Source organism: Strix aluco, chromosome 23, assembly GCF_031877795.1.
Source record: "Strix aluco isolate bStrAlu1 chromosome 23, bStrAlu1.hap1, whole genome shotgun sequence".
NCBI classification, from domain to species: Eukaryota; Metazoa; Chordata; class Aves; order Strigiformes; family Strigidae; genus Strix; species Strix aluco.
In genome coordinates, this window is record NC_133953.1 from 2,385,554 (window position 1) to 2,407,375 (window position 21,822).

General features: G+C 40.5%; 2 protein-coding genes across 7 annotated transcripts in view; one reads left to right on the top strand and one right to left on the bottom strand.

Moving 5' to 3' along the window:
- ALG9 (ALG9 alpha-1,2-mannosyltransferase) overlaps positions 1–21,822 on the top strand; it is a 126,294-nt gene that overhangs the window by 76,590 nt on the left and 27,882 nt on the right. For 3 of the 4 annotated variants that reach the window (XR_012626203.1, XR_012626202.1, XM_074848711.1), the window contains exon 15: positions 5,796–5,901. Coding sequence is in view for 2 of the 4 variants with exons in the window: in XM_074848711.1 (XP_074704812.1) it covers positions 5,796–5,901 (106 nt within the window). In the remaining 2 variants the exon portion in view is untranslated. Of the gene's footprint in view, positions 1–5,795; positions 6,173–21,822 lie in introns of those variants that run through there. The other variant, XM_074848708.1, reaches the window with a different exon arrangement.
- The window catches only part of SIK2 (salt inducible kinase 2), a 59,530-nt gene that overhangs the window by 11,444 nt on the left and 26,264 nt on the right, over positions 1–21,822 (bottom strand). For 2 of the 3 annotated variants that reach the window (XM_074848706.1, XM_074848705.1), the window contains exons 5-9: positions 9,191–9,315; positions 6,947–7,070; positions 4,665–4,885; positions 3,045–3,197; positions 558–722 (exon numbers count right to left, since the gene is read on the bottom strand). In XM_074848706.1, coding sequence (XP_074704807.1) covers positions 558–722; positions 3,045–3,197; positions 4,665–4,885; positions 6,947–7,070; positions 9,191–9,315 — 788 coding nt within the window. Of the gene's footprint in view, positions 1–557; positions 723–3,044; positions 3,198–4,664; positions 4,886–6,946; positions 7,071–9,190; positions 9,316–10,234; positions 11,386–21,822 lie in introns of those variants that run through there. The other variant, XM_074848707.1, reaches the window with a different exon arrangement.

Consider the following 21,822-nt stretch of genomic DNA (forward strand, 5'->3'; position numbering starts at 1 on the left):
CGAACTCTGATACTCAGAATACTTAAATTTAGGGAAACAAAACACATCGTGCCTGTCTAGTTAGTACAAGAAAATGAACAAATCAAGTGTTTAGATCCTAAAAGGTCTTTGTATTTGACTTGCTGTCTATCCTGAGAGGTTACCCAGAAATGAGAACTTGCTGGTGACCAGAGTTTTGGGGACAGCATATGCTTAAGAGTAAGTGCCTGGGAGCAGGTTGAGAACATTGGGTCTTTGAGGAAAAGGTTACTGAAAGCAGAGAAGCAGAAGGGCCCTCCAGCTCAGCTACCTGCAAGTGTCAAGACACAGGAGGTGTACCAAGGTCAATGAAGTGACGTTAGTTTGGATTACCAAACGCTCTGGCCCTGACTTCACAGTGCTTTGTGCTAGGATGATGAACTCTACCCTGTCAGAAGGAACTGATCTTCAATTAATTATTGAAGAGCTACAGCTACTACCACTAGCTGTGCTTTTACTAGGCAGTAATTTAAAAGGTAACAATCTTTTTTTAGCCTTAGTGATTTCTGACAAAACAGTAGGGTGATTTTAAACTGTACCTTTGGTGTCTCAACTCTTTCTTCCTCCATAAATGCTGTCTCTCCCTGGCAGCTGGATGGAGGGAATGAAAAGGCTTCTGCTCCTGAAGCTGAGGGAAGACCTGGAGACTGCAACAACCTTGCATTTTGTGAATGCAGGTTAACTGAGGGTACCACAGCCTGTGCCTGAAAAAGATTTTAAGAACTCAAAAACGAGAACAGTTTTAGGCAGAAACCAACATACAAAGTCACAAACTAAACAATACCTAGCCCATTTCCAAAGCAGAAGCATAGGATTTATTTCCTCATTCTTGATGAATTTTACATTCTTAGTCTTTAAAGACAGCACATACACACACCAACAAATCTCATTAGCTACTTACTGAAGCTGAGTACTTACTAGCCCTCTAACTTCTGATCCTTTTTATATTCAGTACAAAACCCCTTAATACTACCATGAGGCGTAGGTTTAGTTTCAATGACTTTTCTAACATGTATTGAGAGAATAGCATGAGAGAATAGAACAGGCTGGATCTAAAAGAAGGTATTTTAACAGAGGGAGCACTGTTGAAGGGAGAGGGGTGCCTCAGGGAAGGCAAGCATGGCAGAATTAAGAAAACACTTTTTACTGTTTCTTAACCTTAATTTCCTGAAGTGCAGCATCCACACAGCTCGCCTGTCCAAAGGGAAACAAGTAGCCTTATACAGGAGCCTGTGGTGCCACCATGTGTGAAAACAAATTATCTTGTTACTTGGGGTAACTGCAAGATTGCTTGCAGTCCTGAGGAAGTACAATAAGGAACTACCTTCTAGGAGGTTTTTTCTTCCTCCTTGTTCATCTGTCTCCACCTGCTTTTAATACATCTTATAATTAATAATCTGCTTTGGACTGCTGTGTCTTTCTATCATTAGAACTACTATTGAAGAAAATAGCTGGTTTGAATCTTTGTCAGCCATATTGTTCCAGGATCTGTCTTTTCATAGCTGAAACGATTTGGCTTTCATTTCAACAGAATCCAAAACCAAATAGCGTCTTGCTGTCTCAAGCAAAAAAGGATCAGCACGGTTGTGATTTCTCCTGGAAGTTGAGTCTGGGCACTTGTTCTATACAGCAGCAATACAGTACCTAGGAGGCTGTGAACTTGAGAGAATATTTACTTGAGACCACAATAAGTCTGCATCATCTTAGGCCAAGTCTTTCATGTTTCCAGTTAGGCATTAATAGAAATCAAAAGTTATACAGTGTCTGTGTATCTTAATGAAACAAAAGAACATGTAAAAAAAGATCTAAGAATTACTGGAGTAAGACACAAACAGTACATGACCTTTCTTTCTGAAGAAAATTACTAGGGAAGAAGCAGCCTGAATAGTGTTAGAGCCTGTGCTGAATCAGTCAGTGTAACTGGAGAGGATGCTAAGTGGGCAGCCTTCCGCAATGGAAGGGCTGGTACCTGAGGTAAGAAGCACCCAGAATTGCTCTTGATAAAATACATGTGACATCCTTAAGACTTAAATCAGTCATCATATGGGCTCTATGCACCTAGAGGTTTGCAGCCGTGCTGCGAAGTCTCCCATGAAACTGGGCTCTTGCTGGGTCACAGGAGGAAAAAGGGGTGCAAATCTTAAAAGAAATTACATTATTTAGGAACAAATCTCTGATTCTTGAGCCATTAAGAGTCTCATGACAACGATATTTTTATTGGGTACTTAAGATATCACAATGAACTGCTATCTTAACCTGATAGGTTGATCCTAATGTTTTGGGCACCTCTTTACTATTCTTTACCATGCTTCATTTCATGGGAGACAGAAAGCATATCTAGAGAACAGCAGGGGAGAAAGTAATTTTATTTTCAACAAGACCCTTTAGAGTGACTATGTTTATAACACTAAGTAGAGCCTGCATGCTTTTAGTCCCCATGCTAGCATAGCTCTCCATAAATTCAACAACTTGTCAATCACATTAAAGATGTTCCAGTTCTTGCACAGCCTCCAGAAATGGTATTTCTCTGACCCTTTAATCCATGATGTCCCCACAAAAGGTTTGAAATTCTCAAAAATGGAAGCGTTCCAATTAGAAGCACAGACACAGTACTTCCCCTTTAACTGGGAAATAACCTGGGAGTTAAGGTCAAACCACACAGATACCCATTAGAGCCAAAACCATTGTTTGCATTTTGGGTTTTAGAATGCAAGCAACTTCCCTTTCTCATTTAAAACTTATTCAATCCCCTCCAAATGCCCTTTTTTTGAAGGGGGGAGGGGTGTTGGGGAGGAGACAGCACAAACAGTTGTAGGAGGCATGCCAGACAACTGATTTGTCATCTTACAGCTCTGACAAGAGGCAAATCCAAAAATGTCTTTCTGAAATGTTACTGCAAGTCTACATACTATAGAAATAAGAAAATAGCAATGGATTTTAAGTGAATCTGTGTAGAAACACCATTTTGAAAGAGAAGAATGTCTTGCACAACCTTAAGCCCACCTCTGCTAGGAATGAGACCTTACCTTGGCTACTGTCTGCTCAGCAATGGTGCTTGGCCGACGCTGACGAGCATCAAGTCTCTGTTCCACGGGGAAGCTACTCCGATGTGATTTGAGTCTTTCCACTAACAAGTAATAGATAGCAGCAAAGTGGTTATAACTCTTGTTCTGCAGAGACTGAAAAAGAGAAGCATGAAAGTGTGGGTGCAGCCAAATATGCGTTATCTTTTATGTTCTACGAGACTAGGAAGAAAGACTTGCCCTCTAGGGGAAAAAAAAAATATTTAAGAGGCAGGGGGGTAGGCAAACACTGTTCTGAATTGAGAAAGTTTCAAACCAGACTGCCAGGCAAAGAAAAGCATCAACCATAGGTTAGTGGCAAGCTCACAGGTGCTTAGTATGTTCTGGGCTGCAACAGTACTTGTAGGTAACATTCAGGTGCTACTCTGAACACTCAGAGATTTGAACCTGGAGAAGGGACTAAGCTCCAGGACCTCCTGAATATATTGGCCATTCCAAGTCACTAGAAGCCTCTGCAAAGTACAGAAACTAGCCTCTTCTAGCAGAAAGTACTCAAACTGCCAACCTCCACTACGGTTTAAAGCATTGACCATCCTAAAGGAAATGACTGTCAACTCCACAGGGAGCCTTAGCATTTATGATTTATGTTTGGTAATAAGCACGATTGGACAGACAGTTGACTGCTTGTATGCTTTTTGAATTTCATTTTCCATCCTCTTAGAAGATAAAAATGAATTTACTTTGCATTCTGATTTCCCCTCCTCTCTCTCCATTTGACAAGTAATGTTTACCCAACCCCACCCAGGAAATCTAACAGCATGGGACCTAATATGGCTCCTTTATTTTACTTCTGTACTTAAGAATCGACTTAACTAACAAACAAATCTCTAGAAATGACCAATTGTAAGCAGCAGCAAGTATCACCATTGTAACAGGCAGCCCTGTTGGGCTACCATTTTTTACACAGTGAACACTGTATTTCTGTGCGTCCTCTAACTTAAAGCAATTGCAACATCCATTTTTTTGAAATGTGTGCTTGTTTAAATAGTTAATACACTGAAGGAATAGTACCTAGTTCTGGGATATGTGACCAGAACACATTATTCTTTTCCATGGGGTCTAATTTGGATTCCTGACACAGAGGGGCATCCTCTCTCGCACAGTGCTGCCTTTTCATGGATGTTTTCCTCTAGGGGCAAAGGATGCCTTGGACTGGAATAGCTGGGTGTGGCTGGCCAGCATAAGGCACACAGGTGAAGCTGTCTGTGGGTTTACTGCACACCATTTTGCCTGCAGGTTGTGTAACACAGGCACCTTCTCTCTGCTAGAGATGATCTTTAGGAAACTTTCTTGAAGCGTGTCTCTCCTCTTCCTGATCAGTCTGCTGGCACAGACTGAGACATCAGTAGGACAGGGAGGCAGCAGCACTGCATGTTTAAAATGTTTGCCCTTGCTAGGGTCTGACCAGGTAAAATACAACACCAGTTTTGTTTTGTCGTGGTTTTTTCCCCCTAACTGTTGAAAAAAGAATGTTGCAAGCAACTCTGGTAGTGAATTCTAGCCATAAAAACAAAACAGGAGACCTTCCCCTCAGGGACAAATAGCTGTTTGAGTCTATTTTACCTCAATAGTTTTCTGTTGGTCTATTCCAAGGCTGTGCATTAGCCGTAAGACCTGCTCGTTATACTCTCCAATGGAAGGCTCATTCTCCTGTCCTGGTGGATAAAGAATAGGTCTCTGTGCAGGAACTTCTATAAGCATCCACTTGTGCTCCTTAATCTGAGCAATAGTTAACCGTTTGGATGGGTCTAGGACCAACATTCTTCTAATCAGATGTTCACATTCTGTTGGGGAAAAAAAAAAAATTACCAACCTGCTAAGAGGCACTTGCATATATTCACCTGAGACCCACCACTACAGAGCATGACAACAGGAAACTGCCTTACTTCTAGCCGACTTCTGTGCTAAATACATTTCCTGAAGGCTAAAATGATCTCTGAAAACAAGATTAAAAGTCACATTAAGGACAAAACCACAACTTCTTTAAATGCATGGTATGGCTAACAGTGCCATTCCTTCTACACAGCTCCCACATGAGAGTAACAGTAATATTTAATACATCTTTGGAAGTGCTTGTGCTGTTCTAAGTACAGTGCCAACATTAACTTATCAGGTTCAAACAACCTCTGTGAGGTGTGGTAGGGAGTAATTAGCATCCTTCTCCAGCATATTTTGAAATAGCTTGTCTAGGCTCCTAAAACAAGGGATTGGCAAAACTAGGGTTAGTGTCTGGATTTTTTTTTTTTTTTTATTTCTGCCCTAGTGGTCACAAAAACAAAGGTAAAAATAAGTTCTCCATGGCTGTGAATAGTAACCAGTGGGTCTAGAGGTTTATCTGCTTTAATTTGAAGACCAAAGCACAATCAGTAGCTTTAGGTGCCAGAATAATTCTGAACACACCAAACCATTGCTGCTTTCTGCCCACGCCATGCTGGACACCATTAAAACCATCAGATTTTTCTTCAGATCTCAGTTGGTTTTTGGAAGATGAGGACACGAGAGATGAACGTGCAGTTTGTATATGATAGGAAGTTAATGTAAGTTCCTTTAAGGGAGCTTATCAATCTGCTGTGCATTTCTACCTGACAATGACATGGCTACAGTACAGTTACAGTCGGTCCATTTAGGTAGTTATAACAAATAGTTCAGAGAGAGATTTCTGGCTATTTATTCCTGTTTATCTCTCGTTTTCAGTTTTGCGAAGAGGCACACCCTTCCCCACTCCCTGCATCACGAAATGACCAGCAAGGGGAGCAGCAAAGAGCCGATCTACACTGCAGTCGCAGCAACTCACGGAAAGGTACCTGGATCTAGCTCACACACCCATGTCAGCGAAGTCACAGAAACACAATACTGTTCTGTGCTGGCTGCAAACTATGCCCATGAAGCTGGGGTTGCTGTGATGCCACAATGGCATTGCTAAAGACAACCAAGTGCACTACAGATACACCAGTGGCTATTTTCAGAGGTGGTGCACAGGAGTACATGCCACCAGCAAGAAAAAGGGAAGATCAGAATGTTTTATGCCACAGAACCCTTAACAACAGGGCTCAAAGACTTTAATTAATAAAAAAATTTCATTCCCTTTAAAAAAAAAGGCACAGAAAGTAGTATATCAAAAGAGGATTTGATTCATGACGGTGGTTTTGAAGTAATCTGCTTTAGAGACCCTTTTATACAGGGAAGCTGAAGGGCAACATCAAACCCTGTATAAAAGTGGCCTCACTTGTTCTTGTCTGAACAGGCATGAGGGAGAGTGAAACCCAACAGATGGGGCAATTAAGTGAGGGAGAGATGTCAGTTACATGTGGGAGTGCCAGATACATGACGGTGAGAACCTGACACATGAACTAGATGTGCACTTTTTTTTTTGCTCTTGTTTAGCAGATGCTGTCAAAAACGATGAAACACCCAATCCACAGCTCTCGTTTCACAGTGATATTGCTCCTAGTGTATTTTCTTTCCACGTTAAAATGTATATGGTCTTGCAGACCAAAAGCTAATTGCTACATAAGTGTCCTTCTCCCCCTGCATCCCCATTTTTCTGTTCACAGTGGGCTGAGAGATCCTTCAGCTTCCATCTCAACTCTCTCCCTGCCTATGGGCACAGCCACACTGGGATGTCCATGCACTGCGCAGGGAAAAATGGGCTGGTTTGCCTCGCAGCCTACCTGCAAACGCATACAGCTCACCTAGGCTTATTTGTGTTTCTTTGGAAAATGAATAGTGTGTTATACCATGATCTAGTGTGCAGATGCACCACCCTTTGCTGTATTACAGCAGAGATTATTCTAGAATTTACTCAAGGTTTAGCACACCAAGAGCATAAGAGGACACATTGTTACCTTCTGACATAAAGTAAGGGATCCTGAACCTTCCTTCAAGAACTCGTTGCCTCAGTATGGGGAGTGTTGGTCCATCAAAAGGTAATGCTCCACAGACCAAAACATAAAGAACTACACCCATGCTCTGTAAGAGAGAATATTCATTTCATTTTTCAAGCTACAAGCAAAGTTTCTGAGGTTGGCTAGCCAAATCCTGTCACAGCAAAAATTAAAGTTATGTTCTGCAGAAGTAGGAAATTTATACAAAAAGGAGTTGGATTTCTGAAGATCCCTAAACATTAAGAACACTCAGCTAACCCAAAATGGCTAGGCTTGCAGTACCTCGTGCTGATAAGCAGGTACGCTGAAGCGTAATGGGTTAGAGACTCTGGCTGCTGGCAGGAAGCTCATGCAGGTGACTGAATGATACCTGAAAAGTGAGTCCCAACTTCAGGTGAGAATTAAGAGATACTTTTTATTAATCTCAGTGTTGTTCAAACAAAAACAAACCTCGGAGAGCAGCCGCTCAAAATAAGAAACTAACCTTTTACATTTACCAATCTGCAGAAGCCTGGGTAAGAGGCACACTGGTGACATGAACAGCCAGCTTTGGGGAACACCAACTAATAACTCTGCACTGCTCTGTGCAGTGCTGAGCACGAGGGAATATTTAATATGAGCAAAAGGAGACAATCTGGGCAAGAGCTGTCCTCCAACTGCCAGACTCATTTTTGCAAGTATGCAAGTTAATTGGCAGTGCAAGTGGAAGTAGTATTGCAGTATATGCCAAAAAAACCACAGTACCACACCAGACCCTCATGTCAGTTGGCACAGATAGCCACAGCACTGGATTTCTCAAGGGGAAAAAGCAGGCATTCAACATGCACCTTAAAACTTCCTAAGTACACAGGTATTTTAAAATTAAATACATATATTTAAAAGTCACTTCCTTCCTTCCTTCACCTGCCAAAAAGTGACCTGTGGATTGTTGGCATTCTTCCTGCAAGTTTAGCACTTTCAGCAGACCTATTCTGTGACTGGATGTTGCAGAGATACAGAATCCTTAACTCATCTCTGAAGTGAAGATGATGATGATGATTTTCTCTTAAATATGAACACGTGCACTTCTTGTTGTGGGCTGGCACATCCTGTTAACTATTTAGGATCTTATGTATTTAAAGAATATTTACCAGAGTTCAGAGACTCACTTCTGACATTCAAACAGTGCCTGTGCTACTTGAAACAGTTAAGCGTAGCTGAGGTCTGGTGTTACTAAAGGTTCAGAAAGGCTGTAGCCTTTTTTAAAAAAATCTAGCTAGCTACATACATATATGTGTATGCACATAGATACATGCATAGACACAAATATGTGTATCTAAAAGCACAGTTTTCATTTGTTAATGCAATTAGATTAATTTAAGTTAGATCAGCAGCTGAAGGTGACTTTCCATGAACTGCCCTGTTTGTGTAGCAGGCTCAGACCAAAATGTCAGTGCCCACTGTTGTTATGCTTATGTGCAATATTATCACTGCAAGCCTGGTGCCAGAGCAGAGACTGCCAAACTGCACTGCCTCTGGTTGCTTTAGGATATGAACCCATCATTGTAAGTACCAGAATACTAAAATTAAAAAACAAACAAAAACACCCAAAGAAAACCAAATGAGGAATGAAGAGCTGTCTCTGACAATGTGTGAAGGGTGCACAGAACTTCTTCAGTTCATTTTACTCCCTTTTCCATTGCGTAAGAATGTGGATTGTGCTCTCTATCCTCTTCCATTAGAGCAGTGTGCATGGAGACACACCGATTCAAAAACATGCAGCTGCCTATGGTAGAAATGTGTGTGGCACAAATGTGCTTGTTTCCAGCTCAAAGAGCAAAGCAGTCATCATCTCTCCTGTTTCAGTGGCTCAGAATCCCTTTAACCTCATCGAGAACTTACAGCCTTCAAGTTCAATTCCCATTTAATACAGAAGATACTAAATACACTGAAAAAAAGCAAAGCTCATGCATTCAGTCAGGAGAGCTTTTGGAGGAGCTACAGTTTTCCCTCTAGTGGGCTAACATACACCTACAGTGTACATTTAATAGCCATCTGGATAGGTAAATTCAATTCCACTCAATGTTAAGAGGCATTTTATGACACTCAAGAAAGAAAGCCGAAGTGGAACATCTTGTCTGCAGCTTAAGAAAAGTCAAAGATGATTCCTTTGTTCCAGCTTCCTAAAAGTTGACTTGGATCCAGTTAAAAAAAGAATAATGATACCCAGATATCCAGCTGGGGTCCCTCGTATTGCTGTCCTTCAAACACTTCTGGGGCTGCATATGGTGGGCTTCCACACCATGTCGTCAGAGGCTCACCACTCTTATAGAAATTTCCAAATCCAAAATCTGTTGAGAAATTAAGGGGAAAGTCACTCCAAACTCTAGTTGCATTAGAAAGAATCATTATATGCATGGACTAGGCCTGAAAGCTCACTTTCATTCATCCTTTTATCAGTACTCCCACTGAAAATATTTATTGGGATGCTGAATGTCCTATACTGCTATTTTTATGACAACTATCTAATTATTAAAACACTCTGCAAAAGTTCACAACCTGTAGGAGTTGAGTAAACTTCTACCAGTTTGCTAAATCCAAGTTTATAAATAGCTATCACTAAAATTCAACAAACTGACAATCGTGCATACATATGAGCTTATTTACTTGCCTAGAGCTATCTGAGATTCAGCACTTAGATCTGAGTTTTCATTAGGTGCTCACTAGCCTGGCTACACAACAGATTTTGACAACAAAAGCATCAACTTTGGCGATGGGAGGAAGGAACTCTGCCAAAGGCAACAAGCAAGGGAAAACAAAGCCTTTTGCTAGGAAGGAAACTGCTACTGAGATTGTCTACAGCCCTTTCAATCTACAACTGGAATCTACCATTCCACAGCTAAGTGGTTCTTTTAAATGTTTCTTTTTATGGGTTAATATGGGACCAGATGTGGGTCCCATGGGCCTTCAAGTATTAGTCACCACTTGTAATAATCCAACAGTGAAAAGCAAAATGGCAGCCACTTGCACAGAGACATGAAGTCAGATAAGAGTCTGATGCAATTTTTTTTTCAGCTTCCCTTGTTGCTGCTCTCCCAGGTTGCCTTTTTTCTTTTTACTAGAACAATACAGCAAACAACATTAATATTGAGAAGCTGGCTTAATAACTGAACTGAAGCTGATTATTTTCAAAATACAGAATTTTAGGTGGCTGCTACAACTCCCTGGTGCTCTGATCTGTAGCTCTCTTGCCTTCCACTCCGCTCTTACCAGTGTCTTTGGAGCTCTTCACAGCCCAGATCCTCCAGTTCCTCTTACATCTGCCATCACTCTCAGTCCCTTTGCTTGGTTCATACATCATTTGCTTTAGCATTCTTTACTCTTCCTGCCAGGATCATAATAGTCCTTCCTACATCCACTGCAGAGACTTATTCTGAATACACTCCTTCCATGACACTCCTTAGTTTTAACACACAAGGCTCTTATTCATCAGGCTTTTAATAAAAGCCATTGGGGCACGGTGTTTGGATACACCTGTTCACACCATGACTCAAAATAGTTGCTCCACTGAAGTCTAGGGGAGTTTTCTCATGGAATTCAATCAAGGATGCCAGCATTTCTCGCTGTTGCTCCCAGCATTACTGCTCTGACTGCTTGGTCCTCTATTCCACTTGCATTGCAGGCCACCCTCTATGTTCTCTGTGACAACACATGCTGTTCATACTAAAGCAAAGAAGTTGTTCTCAAGGAGAGAGATCTGGTAACAGGGACAAATATTCTTTGGATTTAAGGCTTTCAGGTAAAGTGGCTTCAATTTACTAACTGGTCAGCTGTATCTCTGAAGGAAATACAGAATAGAGCATTAGCAAGTGACATGCAAAGACAGTCAAGCACAGCAACATTGTTTATGTTTGTCACTGGTCTACTTCCATCTGAACAATGATTTAACTGTCTCCTGCCACTCTTTCCACACTGGAGCAAACTATGCAGTAGAAGGTTACAGAAGGTGTTTCTTTTCTTAAGGTGATAATGCTTTTACCCTTGTAGCTAACCAGGCTCCTGCAGAGTAATACTGCACGCTGGTATGACTCGAGGAATCCTGTGAAAGTCAACAGTGTTGATAAACAGTAATCAGGCTGTGGTTTCAGTACTATCAAGCACTGAATGCCTCAGAGGTATGTTAATTCAATACAGCGCTGATCAGCAGATAGCAAAACTGATAAACACTGTGGTTAGCAGACACGGTACAGGCACTGCTGGTACCACTTTGTTTACTTCTATTTGTATAGGTTGTGTTACTTAAAGTGCCTCGCTCCCTTGGCATAATACATCATGAGCTACAAAACCATGACAGAACCCTCAGAATCAAAACAATACAGAGATATTAAACAAAATCTTGCTAAGCTTAGATAAAGTTAACCTGGACTTGTTTTAGAGAAGCAGTATGGAAATTGAATTAGACTACTTACACTGAGCTTAACAGTAAAGGTATTTGGTTGCTTTCCTAACAGGACACAAGAGCTCCAGCAGTTCTTTTAATAGAACTCTTCCTGCAACATACATAAAAAATAAACATAGGCAGAAGAAGCAGTTTCGGGAATACCAGAACTGAAGAGGCTTTTTTTTTGAGCTTTTTTTTCTTCTGTCTTCCAAGATTTTCCTTAGCATGTAACAAGGTATAGAATCCTAGAACAGCTTGGGTTGGAAGGGACGTTTAAAGGTCATCTAAGTCCACCCCCCGTCCACCCTCCCCACCCCCCCCGCAATGAGCAGGGACATCTTCAACCTCCATCAGGTTGCTCAAAGCCCTGCCCAACCTGACCTTGAATGTTTCCAGGGATGGGACATCTACCACCTCTCTGGGCAACCTGGTTTCAACACCTTCATCATAAAATTTTTTTTCCTTATTATCTAGTCTAAATCTACCTTCTTTCAGTTTAAAGTCATTACCCCTTTTCCTGTCACAACAGGCTCTGCTAAAAAGTTCATCCCCATCTTTCTTACAAGCCCCCTTTAAGTACTGAAAGGCCACTATAAAGGTGTCCCTGGAGCCTTCTCACCTCCAGGCTGAACAACCCCAACTCTCTCTGCCTGTCCTCACAGGAGAGGTGTTCCATCTCTCTGGTCGTTCCTGTGGCTCCTTCCGCAACTCCTTCCACAGGTAAGACATACCACCCACTGCTCTAACTCCTGTACATGAACGTATTTGCCTTTTGAGGTTCCTGCTCTGTGTCAAACTGGGTTACAGGCAAGCAACAGGTTCAAAAATTATCTGGGAAACATACACAAACAGCATGATCTCACAGGCCTTTTGGCTGTTTTCATTAATTCTTTTAACTATAAGGTCACTAAAGATTTCAGCAAGAAATCTGCAAGACTTAGAAAAAGATTCCAAGTCTTTGTGTACCACTGGTTAATTATTACAAAGACTGCCTTCCTCACCTCTCTTTCCTTACTGCATCGCACTGCTGACTCTCCATTGTGTTAGACAGTACCACTAATATAAGCAGATATTTTTAATTGTCTTTAATAAAATGCACTACTTAGAAATAATACAGAATCAAGACTATGCAATCATTCAGCTCTCAGTATGGAAATCTCTACAGTGAGTAACATACACTGCAAGGTAATAAAACAGTCGCTATTCCATTTAGCAGCAATATTACTGGGGGGCATTCATGGTATAACTGGGCTTTTTTACATACCCTGTGTTGGTAATCCATTGGATTCAGGTAAGCAACTGGTAACTGTAGATCAGCCACAGTTATACACACACAATCAATGTCATTCTGTCCTCATTTTACCCTTCCATTTTGTAAAGCTCACTTGCAGTCTTCTTGATGGAACAGCTAAATACAGCAATATAAATGTCTAACCTCACTTAGACCAGTTCTCAGTAGTGTTCTTCCACCAAAAAAATGCATCTTTAAAAATACTTTGCAACGTGCATAAAACAGCAGTGCTGTATTTGTATTTAGGAATGTCAAGGTATTGATTATGGGATTTTGTCTCTCTTATCAGGGGTTTTAGGGTGTGAAACAACATACCAGTTTTACAGGTGAGGACACTGGAACACAGAAGTTACTCAAATTTGGGCTAGTCTAGTAACAAATCAGGGACTGACCCAGGCCAGGGCTAAGCATAACTGAAGTGCCTGGTCATTCTCTAAACAGCAAATAGAAACCAGTCACTCTCTGCTGAAGACTTCCACCTCAACATTCCCACAGCCTGAAATTCGATGCTGTAATTCTGCTGTAAACTTTCTGCCACCTTTCACGTACATCACGTGCTCTGGGCACATCTCAGTCCAGTGACCCAAATACATCAGGCTATAACGTGAAGTGCTAAGTCTCATCTCCTTTTGTAAACATTGGCCTTACAGATTTTTTCTTCAGTTGTAACTATACAGTCCAATACTCTGTACATACTTCATTGCTGTCTCAACAACTGATCAGAAATTGCCTTTTATTCTAAATAAACTAGTCATTCTGTGAGATCTTGTATCAGATTTCTGAATTTTCTATCATAAAAGATCAAGTCTAGAAATAAGCAGAACACACCTATTAAGTCTAGTCCATGACTGGATGATAAAGATACTGGCTTAAATATCATAATCAGCCAGGTTGTGTTGAAAACACAGGAAAATGGGCTGCATCTACTTTCAACTACCTGACCACACACATGAAACTTCTAGGTCTTAACCCAAAGCTGCCAAAAACCTGCTCTTTATTTGTCTAGACACCTTAAAAGAAACTTGGCCAGGGGCTGAGCCTGTTACAGACAATTCCATAGTGGGCTGTCAGAAACTTCTCCCAGGTTGCACTAACCCTGCAGTTATCCATCCAGGAGAACCTCTTATTTGGATCTGCAGGGACTCTGAAAACTCAGTCTTGCTTCACAGACAGATGGGCAGGTAACTGCTCTGGCTCCTTGTACACTCCAGGTAAAGTCCAGTAACTCTACTGGAATGACAAGAGCTAAATTCCTCTGGTACCAGTAACTCCCAAGCCATTCTTGTAATTCCTCTTGCAGAAAAAAAAGTATCTGATCTTTATCTGTCCTGGAAGTGATCCCAAAGTGCCTCAGTGCAGCTACACAGGACATATTCCCAAGACAGCTGACAACTGCACAAATACTAACTGCACCATTCTGCAGGAACCCTTGGTGCAGATAAAGCTGAACCACGGAAGTAATTTTAGGACACCACTTCTAATTCACAGCAGAGAATGTATGGAATAGAATATTCCTTCTCTTTTCTAGAAACTTCAAAATACCTGTGGGATGGGATTTGCAAGGTCATTATAAAGGGCTAACAATAATAGCAACACAGTAAAGTCAGTAGAAACTGGGCACGCCAATTCCTCTAGGACAAAACTTCTGCAGAGATTCAGGTCCCTAACGCTCCATGAATAAGATCTGCTTACAGTAACTCAATCCATGGAGCTCTTCAGTGTCACCCACAGTTGTGGGATTAATCCTTTTTACTTCTCATCTCAAACTAACCATACCCATTATTTGCATTCACACAAAGCAGGAATAGATACATCTCTTCTATCCTTGCAGTTTTACCTTTTTTTCTTCCTCCCCTAAATGCTTTTGTACTGAACAGGTAAATCTCTGTTCTAGGAAAGCTGATTTGGTCATTAGATAGCCTTGTCATCCAGACTAGAACTACAGGTCTTATCTGACATCAAATCTGCTAAAGTGATTCTAGTGACAAATAAGGAGCTCCAGCCCCTGGCTTCAGTTTGGAAGTAACAATTCCTGAGAATAACTGAAGAAAGATTATGATCAGAACCGTTGGACTCAAGCAAACTGCTTGGTCAAGGGGCTCTGGGGCATAAATAACTTAGAAACGGTTATATTTCATGATTTATCTTAACAGATCTGATTTAGAATCATCTTCTAGAGCAGTATAGTAGTATTTGGTGATAAAAATATGACTGGAAATTTAAGGACTTTTGAAAAGATAAAGTCTAGTTCAAATACAAATGATTGAGTTTGCTGGAAACAGTGATTGATTAAACCAGATCTACAACCACTGTAGCTCCTTAGAGATTTATGTATCTGCGTGCTGACTGCTAATGATGAGCTGTCACTTTTGTGGTGACATGGGATACTTGTACCCCTCACCTACTTTTGCACTGTCAACAATCAGACTGGAAACTTAAAAGACAGACAAGTATTTAAGCTTCATTCTACCCTTTTACCCCAATATCCCTAAATTAATATTGTATTCCAGATAATTAACATACTGTTACAAGAGAACATCTTACACTGCTCTAAGTATCTGTTATAGGTGGAACCCTCAAGAGTTTAAATCTCCAATATCAGTCCAAAGTCACTGTATTAGCTCAAAGTCAGAAAATCAGATATCCAGTCTCACAGCAGTGAACTTTTGGGACTTGTCCATAATCAAAGAGCCCCGCTGCCTATCAGTAAGAAAGCAACAATGCCAGAAAGACTATCTGAAGGTCAGACCAATGTGAGATCCGTTAACAGCTCTGCAATCACACAGAATGCCCGACAGTTGCATGAACAGTTACACAATGGCATCCTGGCATGTCACCATACTCTGGAGGTGCAAATGGCCAAGGTCAGCTCAGATCCCAAATCTACACAGGAAACACTGAATGTAACACACGTGCTATCCTTCCTTTTACATCCTCCTTCAGCTCTGAAACAACTGCAACTTCAGTTGTAATAACAGGGGGAAACAACAAAATCTTCTACCAAGAAATCCCCCAATCAACTGCATGTCACCTGCCTTTTCCCTATCACAGCTAGACTTCTGTTGTGAATTTTTTTATTCTCTTTGAGGAGACTTTTCTTCACACATAATTGGCTTGGCAACCTTGACAATACTTCAGGAGACATGAAGCAATTTCTTCTCTCAGAAGCATTCTCCCATCTGTGTAGGTGTCATTAAATCTGATCTCTCCCTTCACTTACCTTCAATTTGTCAGATCTTCAACATCCTCTTAGTACTGCAGATAAATACCAATCTTTATGTCTGAACTTCAGCTCCTACTCAGTTGCCACTCTCATAAATTTTCGTATCAGATTCACAAGTACAGGTATTTGTAAGCACAGCTATAGAAAGCATGACCTGCTTGGAAATAGCCAAGATTTCAATTCCAAAGAAAGTGACACTCTTTGCCTATCCAGACTGGATTTAAAGTTAGCTATTTGGTGAATGGGAACACGTGGAAGCCACTTCAAAAAGAAATATGAACAAGTCTGAATAGCAAAAGACAGAACAGAGTCTTTAAGTATGGCCAATGAATACAAGAGAAGCTTCAGGTTTATGTTACAATTGGGATTTTTGCTTTTTGACTATTACCTTTACATGCCTAATTTCATAAAACATAATAGTTTTATTTCTGGTTACCAAAAGTAGCTCAAGAGCAAGGACATCTTAGAACTGAATGGTGTGATCCTTGCAAGGCTGTTACCTTTGCTCCCTATCTGAGCAACAGAATTACACGACTTACGCTGTCAAGACAGCGCTTGACTGGGTGAAACAGCAGCAGTTGGCTCGCATCTGACGGTCTTGTGACAGCGTAGATGATTAAGTTTTATTAGGCAAATCCATGAATGAAAAGTCTGTAAATTGATACTAGAAGGGGTAGCCAAGGATGCACTCTGTATAAGAGCTAATACAACAATACTGGCTGCTGGGGTCTGAGGGTAGGGACAAGCACAAGGGGAACAGGCTGCAGAAAATGGCCAGCCTGGAATACTCTCACTGCTAGATGGGTCTGACCCAGCACGGAATTCCTCATGAGTCTGTGCACCTTGTCTAGGAGTACGTGTCTGGAAAATGGTTCCTTCATTCTGCCTTTGATTTACAGTTCTAAAACGTCAATTTTTTCCCTTTTTCATGGATAAGGAACACCAGTATCCTTCACTTATGAATTTCTGCTGAAAAAAGAGCATGCATTGACAATACAAAGCAAGTAAGAGCCAGATTCCTTCTAATTCATACTGGACTTTTCCATGTAACATAGGACTTAAGAACATCGTTGCATTATTTCAGCAATCTGCTCTTATCTTTAGAAATCCAATTATATTCTATTGTTGGGCAAAATAATCACCTGTGCAGGGAGATCAGCATTATTTGTTAGGGTACATAAATTATTATGGTAACCTCTTTTTGTTTCCGTTATGCTTTTTACACTTATGTCTTTCAAATGATTTAAAACTATTTCTTAAGAACCCAATAATTAATATCATCCATGAAAAGCATTTCAAAGAAAAAGTTCAGGATTTAGATAGGATACTGGATGCTTGGTCCACTGGGCTTCCTCATTTTTTAATTATTGCACTGTCAGTTTAGTTTGGAGTGTTACAATGGCCAGGATTCAATTAAATACAAAACAATCACTAGTCTCTCATTCTCTCTCTTTCCCCCTCCACTTTGTTTCTACTTTGTAAGTGGTGATCTACCATAATAATTCTGGATCAAAGGTCATCGTTTTTAACTTAAGAACACTATTAAGATTTCTCATTCCAGAGAAACAGATTTTAAGAACCTTACTGATGTTTAAGGGAAAAATGTGCCAGCCTCAAAAAAAAATATGCCAGCCACAGAATTCTAGAACGACTGAAATTGGACTCATTACCAGAGGACTGAGATTATATAATGGAGTGATCTTCTTAACATTTGCCTGAATCTGCATGTTAAAAAAATACGATCATTTGCAGCATTGTGCTCAGTTGAATAAACTCTGTGTTTGTGCAATCTGCAAATATTGGCTCTCAACATTTGCGGTATTTTGTTTCTCAATCTCATTACCCCCTTTAGAATAATCTTGAATTTAGAAGGTATAATTTTTTGAACATACATCATTTAAATGGAATCTGTTTTCCCGTTAAAAATGGAAACAGACTAAGATTTCAAACCTGTTTGCAATTTGAGAAATGGAAGCTCCCTGCCAGAGCCACTGCAACTTCTGCTGTGCATCTAGCAATATGAGGTAGTCTCTAATTTGTACCTCTAAAAATCCTTTAAAAAGGATACTAGCTTCAGAGCTATAATTAATCCATTTTTCTAAAATTACCAACAGAATTGAATCTGCCTGGCTTCATAGAGCCACATGGATCTTTTGTTATCATAGTAGTATGAGCAAAGGAGATAATCGGGAGAGAGGTACTGATAAAGGAAAGGTATGAGTGTGTTAGAAACAAACCTGACCCACTTCATGAACTGAATGCTGATCAGCCAGTTCTGACGTCAATGCATATTTTACTGTCCACCAGCAAGACAAACCAGCATTACAACCTGCTTCAAAATAACAGTCTCTCCTACCTCATCGGGTTCAAACACAGCAGCTTCACCATCAAGATGGCATGATTTCTGCAGATGTCTATAAGGCATCTTAATCTGGCAGTTTTGTGGGACTGGAGGTATACAGAGAGGTCACTATTCCATCCTCAATTCAAAGCTGTATTTAATTTTCACAAATGCACAGATGTTTCACTGTACAGACAACGAGCAAGTTTTATTTGATGACAGCATAGCGTATCAGTGATCAGGAACTGAAATCCAGTCCCTACGATCCCTTCAAAAACCAGCAAAAATAAAGGGTACATGAACAATCCAGCTATCTACAGGCAATAACTTCAAGAAGAACATGAAGATTTACACCTTGCTAGTCCTAAAACCAAATTCGATGTCAAACTTGATGGAGACTGCCTAGTTTGGCATTCTTCAGCCACAACCTTTGCAGTGGACATTTTATCTGATTAATGTTACTTACGCTAAAATGTAGGTTTGAGGCTTTTGCTCCCAACCACCTGGTATCTTCCAGAAAATAACAGTCTATCAAAGCTCTCGCCTCAAGATCTTTACACATCCTGTTTCTTTCCCAGTTACTAAGACCGAAAAGAAAGATCCTTTGAATTCTATCTTCTTCTTCTTAAAGCAATATTAACACAAAACTATTACATTTCAGTCCAGCCTCCTTGTTTAAGCATAAAGGGTGGCAGTCTCATCAGCTCACAGTTTTGGGAACAATTATTTCTGAATCTTAGTTTCTTCTCCTGGTAGCTGAAATACAGAGGTAAATTTCTGTATCTGACTAAAGAAATCACAGAATCATAGAATGGTTTGGGTTGGAAGGGACCTTAAATATCATTCAGTTCCACCCCCTCTGCCACAGACAGGGACACCTTCCACTAGCCCAGGTTGCCCAAAGCCCTGTCCAGCCTGGCCTTGAACCCTTCACCTTAGAGAGTAATTCTAACTATCAGAGTTGGGATCCTGGCTGCCCTTTGTTCTTCCACAGTTTGATAAATGAACCATGAAGAATATGAACCACTGGAAGAGACCTTTCTCAGGGATTTGCACAGCACCAGCTAACTCCAAAATCACAAATAAACCGTTTGTGGAATTCATCGTCTGTCTCCTTTACAGAGAAAAATAGAACAACTGACTCAGCACAAATCTCTACAAAGTCATAACTTTCCTTCAGCTACTTTATCACCAAAGGTGGACACAGAAATTGCTATCAATCTGAAAGCTTGACAGAGATACATGAAAGAATTAGACCATATGAGTCACTGCAAGTTAACGTGATCATTTACATACAGACCATCTGTAATTAGCTTTCTGTAATACAGAGGTAGAGCACGAGAGCAACTAAGAGAAGGAAAGAGAGAGCAGCAGCTGATGGAATCTAGTAACTACCATTTATCAGTGCTTTTATTTGACTCCCTGGAGAACCTAGGCATTGAAATTCCCTGTGACAGAACAGTTCATGTCTCTAACCTTTCTTTGGTTAACAGGTCTCCTGAGATGCCTTTGAAGTAGTGTTTTTGTGCGCCTGTGTCACGCTTGCACTGCAGTGTTCAGGGAGGCAGGGAACTTGCATCCCTGCAGTGCTAAGGACATCCATGAAAGGAATACCTCTGAATACGGCCCCGCTCCAGCGCAGTTGAGGCCCCTGAGGAGTTCTGAAAAACTATGCCAGGCTGAATGTGACAAGCGACTGTGCAGAGCGCTGATGTGGAGGAAGAGAAATTAGAAGGCACAGAATGTGGTAGTAAAAATAGGGGGAAGAGCAGCAGATCAGAAGGCAAGGAAAGAAAGCACAGATGAACAATAGCACAAAAAATCCCTTATATTTAGTTCAGTTACTCATAGTAAGTGGGGTGCATGTGACTTGCGGCCCTTAGACACAGTATTTACTGAAGCCACACATTGTCCTGGTAAATACCACTGTATGTCAGTCATAAATCTCCAGGTGCTCTGATTGTCAGTAGCTGCTAGAAATAAATGCAAGTTTGAAATCAGAAATGAGAAAAGTAAAAACACTCTACAAATGGTAGTGCTGATGAACCCGCCTGATTGAAGCTCAACAAAGTACCAAACCCCTATCACTGTCAGATTCACAGCCTTATTACCAACAGCTGTGAGCAAACAGTGTGGGTGGCCCTAGTAGTTTTCATAATTTTGAGACACCACCACCAACTTAATCTCAATGTGATTAGTTGTTTTACTTGGGCCACTTCACCATAGAGTCCAGACATCATCTCCATCCCAAACTGTTTGTTTAGCTTTCTTCAGGTATCACATGTCCTAAACAAGAACTTACACCAAAACTGCATCTTTCTGCTACAACAGTTGCAAAACCTTTTACTTCCTCTGATGGTAGATTTTAATATTTTTACAGTTTAACATGAATACGAAAGCCCATAATAGAGTACAGAGGAAATTAAAAGATAGCCATAAACAGTTTAATATCAACTGAAATGAAAAAGAGGCTAGCACAAAGACTCTGCTATTAATATAAAGCGTTAAATAACAATTTTTACAGCTTTTATGAACCTACTGTAAAATTCCCACTCTGAGATGCTAGAGCCATGAAATACAGAGAACATGCCAAAGAGCAGATTAATAGGCTTCCCTCTCTAGCTTCAGACAATGTTTTCCACGCTTCCTTCTGGCAAAAAAAACCCCTTACGCTCAGTAAGGGGTTACAAACAGTAAGGGGATAACAAACAGTAGCCTAATATTCTATGAAAATCATGGTTCTGGAACTCACAGAGCTGTATTTTCCTTTTCCTGTTTTAATTTATCCGTTACTTAACCCTTCTGTAAACTCTTAAACCATGTGAAAAAGATGCTAGAGATGGAAGGGTGGTGGTAAAGGAATGAAGAAATGGATGTTTTAAATGTAGAGACAAAACCAAAGGTCAATACAAAAGCAACAAAATCCAGGATCTGGGAAAGCCACTCCATTAAGAGATACATTGATAAGAAATCCTTAGTCCATCAGTAAAATCCCATTTCATAAGCAAAGGTGACCTATGTTGAGTTTTTTTGTTTGTTTCTTTTTAATACCAATGACTATGGAGGTTCCTTTTCTCTTAAGAGGATAAAATTATTGCTCAAGAAATAGTTTTCATCTCAAAGGTGAGGGCTCATTTTAAAAGACTGTGTAGATTTCCTGTTCTGATAAAGTTGACTTGAAAGGATTTAACAGATTTTTCCCGAGGGTGAAGTAAATCCCCAGAATTAATTGCCTAGTCTTCCCCATGTTTGCTGTAGTACTGCAGAGCACAGGGTGAATCTTCGTGACACAGATGCTAACCAGTTAAATGGGTGTTAACTTTTCCTTTAAAATCTTTAAGGACACTGTCTTCATACTTCATAGACAAAAAGGAACTCATCTTCTAGAGAGCTGCTGGCGCTTTTAACATTTTTCTGCAATTTTATACTTACAGAAAGCATTAGAGATCAAGATACATTTCCAGTTCAGCCATTTCAGAAACGCCAAAGAGGAGATTCAAGGGTAAAATAATCCAGTAGTGATCTACAACTCAGAAATGTTTTATCACTCTGCCCTTCCCAG